Genomic DNA, 6,215 nt, shown 5'->3' on the forward strand with positions numbered 1-6,215 from the left:
CTTATTGATGTGTAATTTACTCCATCTTGAATCTCAGTTCTGAATCTTGCTTGCCTGCAAGTGCATACACACATAGCCATGCACCCTTATAGATAAATGCATATCCATTTTCATCTGTGTGCACATGCTTTTGCAGTGTTTTATTAACACTACTTTCCTTTATTCCAGCCACAGTCAAAAAATCCTTTTATCATCTTTTATGCTGTTCATCTTCTACTTTATATTCCTCAGAAATTTTAGTTACCAGGTGTTTTGGATAGCTGCAAAAAGCATTTCATATCTAAAATGAACACTCCAGGGGTGCTTGTCTTCCACAGAACCTGTTTACTTTGTGCTTCATACATTAGGTGAATAAGGTAGGAAATGATTTCCCTGCATGCTAGAAGTATCAGTATGAAAGTGCTCACCTCACAGACTGAGCTCTGAAAGTAATGATCAGAGCATCTGAAAGCCCCTTTAATCTGAATTCATTGCAAAACCTAACTCACAGACTCCTATAGGTTTCTAGTTTTAACTTAGTGCCTAATTAAGTGAAGTTTATCTCTGAAAACCTTTGTCACAGCTGGACATAACTAGCAATAGTCACTTGCAAGACTACAACTTAAGGGGGAAACTAAATGAAACTCAACAGGTTGTCCTTCTAGGACAAAGCTGAAATGTGCTTTTTAGGTAGTATAACAAAAAAAATAGCCTTCATCTAGGTCCCCAAACTACAGTGCAAAACCAGCATGCAGTTTGCCTCATATTAATAGTTTCCTCATAGAAGTGTCAGAGTGGAAAGATGAAGCCACATCAGTCAGGAGTGAGATTCTTCCATAGAGATATGGGAGGAGTAACATGTGCACCATTCATTTATGACCTGTCAAAGAACACAATTTATATGCATCTTCAAGAGAATTTTGTGTTCACTCAATTAAGTTTTTAATAGTCAAAGCACAACAACTGTTTATTACTTAGTCCAGTTACAATAATGCTAATGCTTACAATCTAAACCACCCAGTTTCTGTTGAGAATTGTTAATGATACAGTAAGATCAGTAGATTTTTTCTTGCATGTTGAATCCCCACCCTTCTGATCATCCACAGTCTGAGAGGGTAAACCTCGTCTCTCAGGCAGGATGATTTGGTGAGTTACCATGTCCCAAGTTGTTTGCCAGGGGAGTACAGTGTTGTTGCAGCAGAGTTACTGGTGGGAGTTTCTTCTTCATCAGTCTGTGGTTTGCTCAATATTATTTTTATGTGTTTCAAACAGCTTATTTGCTAAAATAACTGCCTGATTGCATCCTCAATTTAGTTACACTGTATTCATTTAAATCTATGAATCCTTCTCTGTGTATGGGAGGTTTTCTTTTATGATACAATCCACACAACCATGCACAAACAAACAAAACCTGACTCAAATTTAAGTTGAAAGCTTCTTAAGCACTAGACAGGTGATTCTCAAAGCCCAAAGACATAAGTCAGGCAGCGACTGCCTGGCCATTGCGTAATTTTGTCATTAGGGGTAGGACCAGCTGGGCAATAGTCATCTGTCCAGACCTGAGAGGAAGTTGCAGGCAGGAGTTACATAAATAATTTCACAAGCAAAACTAAAATGAAGCCAAAATTAACCAATCCAGAAAAGACCTCACAAAGCCTGAGGTGCCTTGTAAGGTTTATTAATGTTATGAAGCCTGACTCCCAGTACTGCTACTCGGCCTCATCAAGTTGGCTGTACCACAGGAGTTAAGGCACTTTCATAGTCCTTGCTTGCAGTGTGCCTTACTCTGCAAGTGTCTCAGACACAACTTCCTTTGATGAGCACCTACATTATTCTTTTTTCTTCTTTTGAAATGGGATATTGAGTGCCTTCATTTAGTAGCTACCCTTGAAAAGGTCTCTTGCCTTTGGTGACTAAACCTGTACAGTACAGCTTTTGAAGAAGAGTGGTTAATTTAGAAGAGATTATCTTGTGTTCTACTATTCTCATTTTTAACCTTAAGGCAGGAATGAATAAATCTCTTACTAACTGTGATTTCCATCGAATCTGTTATGCTTCTCTGGACATTGTGTTGCTTAAACACAGCCAGCTCATCTTATCTTGTTTTTCTCTCCCTCAGAGCTACTTTACATGTAGTACGAAGTATTCTGTAAACTCTTCTCAGGTCTTTGGTTCTAAAAAAAATCACATAAAATCTCTCTGTGCCATAAAAGCAAAGAATCAATTTGTCCTTAATACAAATTCCAATCAGATGCACCAGTTCTTCCTTCCTCATCTGATCTATTGTGCATGTCTATGTGCAAACAACCTCCATCTATTTATAGATGTAATGTATGCAACAAATGTTAAAAGGGATCTTTTCATTGTCAAGGAGCTCCTTTTCTTGAAGATAATACATCATTAAGGTTTACCATAAAACACTGATGTGAATAAGAACGGCAAAAGCCTAGCCCAACACTGTAAATTTATCACAGAAGTGATTTGCAGAGTGTATGGTGTTTCTGTCTGCACTAGTTATAACACAGTCTTGAGGAGACCCACTGAGAGTGAAAAAAGAATAAAACCTAACCTCCTATACTGTTCGCAGTAGGAAAAGCTGTTTTGCCTCCTCTGACATCTGGAGGGCACATGCTCGATAAACAGATCCTTCAACAAGCCCAATGGTAGTGAAGGAAAATCTGCTTTTTTGTTGCTCTTGCCATTCACAATACATTTTATTGTTTTGTTTCAAATGAAAATACATTTGCCTGCTTTGAAATGGTACTGTACAATTGGCAGAGATCTCCTTTTGTTGCTTCTTAACTTAACTTCTCCCCTTTCCTATCCTCATCTCCACAGGCCTGTGACGGAGGGTTAGACCGGATCAGTGGAGTCATGCGTCACACAGCTGTATCATGCTGGCAGCTGTTCCTGAGTCTGGCTGTACTGCTAATATTCATGGGACCCACCATAGGCTGCCCAGCCCGCTGTGAATGCTCAGCACAGAACAAATCTGTCAGCTGTCACCGAAGGCGTCTGATGTCCATCCCAGAGGGCATTCCCATTGAGACCAAAATCTTAGACCTCAGCAAGAACCGACTGAAGAGCATCAACCCTGAGGAATTCACGTCGTACCCTCTGCTGGAGGAGATCGACCTCAGTGACAATATAGTTGCCAACGTGGAGCCTGGAGCCTTTAACAATCTCTTCAACTTGCGCTCCCTGAGGTTGAAAGGAAATCGTCTGAAGCTGGTCCCCCTTGGGGTGTTCACTGGGTTGTCAAACTTAACAAAGCTCGATATAAGTGAAAACAAGATTGTAATTTTGCTGGACTACATGTTCCAAGATCTGCATAACCTAAAAACCCTGGAGGTTGGGGACAATGATTTAGTTTATATATCACACAGGGCCTTCAGTGGACTGCTTAGCTTGGAGCAGCTCACCCTAGAGAGATGCAACCTCACAGCTGTACCAACAGAAGCTCTTTCTCACCTCCACAACCTCATCAGTCTGCATCTGAAACAGCTCAATATTAATGCTTTGCCAGCATATGCCTTTAAAAGACTGTTTCGCCTGAAAGACCTAGAGATAGAAGCCTGGCCCCTCCTGGACATGCTACCTGCCAACAGTCTGTATGGTCTCAACCTTACTTCTCTCTCCATCACCAACACCAACCTGTCTGCAGTACCTTACTCTGCTTTTAAACATCTAGTTTACCTGACACATCTAAATCTCTCTTACAACCCTATCAGCACTATTGAAGCAGGCATGCTTTCAGATTTAGTGCGCCTGCAGGAACTCCACATGGTGGGGGCCCAGCTACGTACCATTGAATCACATGCTTTCCAAGGGCTCCGATTCTTACGTGTGCTTAATGTGTCCCAAAACCTGTTAGAAACCCTAGAAGAGAATGTATTTCATGCCCCCAAAAGCCTTGAGGTCCTCTGCATTAACAACAATCCTCTGGCCTGTGACTGCCGTCTCCTTTGGATTTTACAAAGGCAACCTACTTTGCAGTTTGGAGGCCAGCCACCAATGTGTGCTGGCCCAGACAGCGTCAAAGAGAGGTCATTCAAAGACTTTCACAGCACAGCTCTTTCCTTTTACTTCACCTGTAAGAAGCCCAAGATACAAGACAAGAAGTTGCAATACTTGGTAGTGGAGGAAGGGCAGACAGTACAGTTGATGTGCAATGCTGACGGGGATCCGCAGCCTACCATATCCTGGGTTACCCCACGTCGGAGACTAATCACAACTAAATCAAATGGAAGAGCCACTGTACTGGGAGATGGCACCCTGGAGATCCGATTTGCTCAAGATCAGGACACTGGGATCTATGTTTGTATTGCAAGTAATGCAGCTGGGAACGACACCTATTCAGCCTCCCTTACAGTAAAGGGGTTTACTTCAGACCGTTTCCTTTATGCCAACAGGACCCCTATGTATATGACAGATTCCAACGACACAAGTTCCAATGGAACTAATGCGAATACCTTCTCTCTGGACCTTAAGACAATATTGGTGTCCACAGCTATGGGCTGTTTCACATTCCTTGGAGTGGTTCTATTTTGTTTCCTCCTTCTTTTTGTGTGGAGCCGAGGGAAAGGCAAACACAAAACCAGCATCGACCTCGAGTATGTCCCTCGCAAAAACAATGGTGCTGTGGTTGAAGGGGAGGTTGCTGGACCACGAAGGTTCAATATGAAAATGATTTGATGGTATTCTGCTAACAGTGCTTTTCTGTGGCATTAAAACCCAATTAAACCAGCCTGGCATGTGGAATTGCTAGGCAGAAGAAGCTTAATGCAGCTGTCACTGTATCTAAAGGTTACATGAAAATGGAAAGACTATTTGTGGTTATACAGCAGAGCCTCCAGACCTTGAGGCAGATATGTCAGGGCCTTTCATAGAACTGGTAAATTGTACTAACTGTTTGCATTGCAAATGTTGGCATTCTGGGGATATTAGCAATGAACCGCTGGCTCATGCTCATGGACAATTGTTCAACATTTTCTATCACTACAAAAACAAAAAGAAAAAAAAGCCTACAGTGTAGGATTTACATATTTAATGAAAAAGACACATTTGTCTAAAACATACTCTACAGTGAAATTTGTATCTATAGATCTCATTTGGTAAAACCTTGCATCATCCCTTCTAGTTGGTTCAACACCACAAAAGAATTGGTAGTTTTTTTTAATCTACATCTATACTGTGTACATTTTAAAGCAATACAAATGAGAGGTCGTGCTTTTAGATATCCACCAATACTGACCCAAGTGTGATGTCACCCTCCTTTTAACTACCATCTAACCCAAATTAGACTCTTCTAGTTACCAATTAGAAATAATTAAGATATTTTTCTCCTCATGAAGAAGGCCAGAGATGAATAGTTGAGAGCAAAACCGCTCAGCTCTGTTGATCTTCTCTTCATATAAATATAGGGCATGTGCCTAGTTTTGATACAGAATGGAATATTTTTTATATCTGTGATATCACACTGGACCAGTTTACTGTAACATAGTCCTGGATCTCACCCAGGGAAGGCAACCTGCTAGATGTTGCTGGCATAGAGAAGTTGAGTTCTACCTTGAAGAGAGAGAGAGCTGGTTTTGTTAGCCCTGATTTTAATTTCAAAGCTACTGTTAAAACGTTGATGTGTACTGGGCAAGAAGAAAGAACTTAATACATTCTGCATATTCCTTGGGAAATACGGTCATCATACTGTTTATACAAGTGAATTAAAACATTCATATGTTCTGCTATTAGGAATGAACTCTTCTCCAATGCCAGGTAAACTATGGTTGTCCATGCATAATATGGGGATTATAATGCTAAAATAATGTTTAAAACATGATAGCCTCAAAAAAGGCTAACATACTGCCAGATATAATGAACCTCTAGCCACTGTCATTCTCATCTTGTATATTTGTAGATAACACAGAAACGTAAAGCTAATTTCCAAGAACAGATTACTTAGCTAATCTTGATGCCATTTTATTAACTATATGGTTATGTGGTTATGTTTCTTTCAGGGGCACTATCTTAGAGCAAGAGAGCAAGTTTTTCCAGGTTTTAGGAAGCTTTTTTAATGGAGAGAAGACAGAAGTGGAACATTAGTTCAGTAGAAGTAACCTTTTTTTTTTTTTTTTTTTTTGCTTTATGCCTCTAAACAAATCCCCAAAAGGCTCAGAACTGAAATTTTATTCTTTTTTTGTTGATACCACTGTTCTAATTTTGACATTTTCAGCAATGGG

General features: G+C 40.4%; 1 protein-coding gene across 1 annotated transcript; it reads left to right on the plus strand.

Annotated features, from left to right (window-relative positions):
• Positions 1–2,853: 2,853 nt before the first annotated feature.
• On the plus strand, positions 2,854–5,125 carry LINGO2 (leucine rich repeat and Ig domain containing 2). The gene has a single exon (XM_009705177.1). The coding sequence runs from the start codon at positions 2,854–2,856 to the stop codon at positions 4,672–4,674; it is 1,821 nt and encodes a 606-aa protein (XP_009703479.1). The 3' UTR covers positions 4,675–5,125.
• The last annotated feature ends 1,090 nt before the right edge of the window (positions 5,126–6,215 follow it).

The sequence above is a fragment of the Cariama cristata genome, unplaced genomic scaffold, assembly GCF_000690535.1.
Source record: "Cariama cristata isolate BGI_N322 unplaced genomic scaffold, ASM69053v1 scaffold12568, whole genome shotgun sequence".
In the NCBI taxonomy this organism is placed as follows: Eukaryota; Metazoa; Chordata; class Aves; order Cariamiformes; family Cariamidae; genus Cariama; species Cariama cristata.

What these genes read in the sequence shown, in the direction of transcription:
- LINGO2 (XM_009705177.1), top strand. Translation starts at nt 2,854, where the DNA reads ATGCGTCACACAGCTGTATCATGCTGGCAGCTGTTCCTGAGTCTGGCT.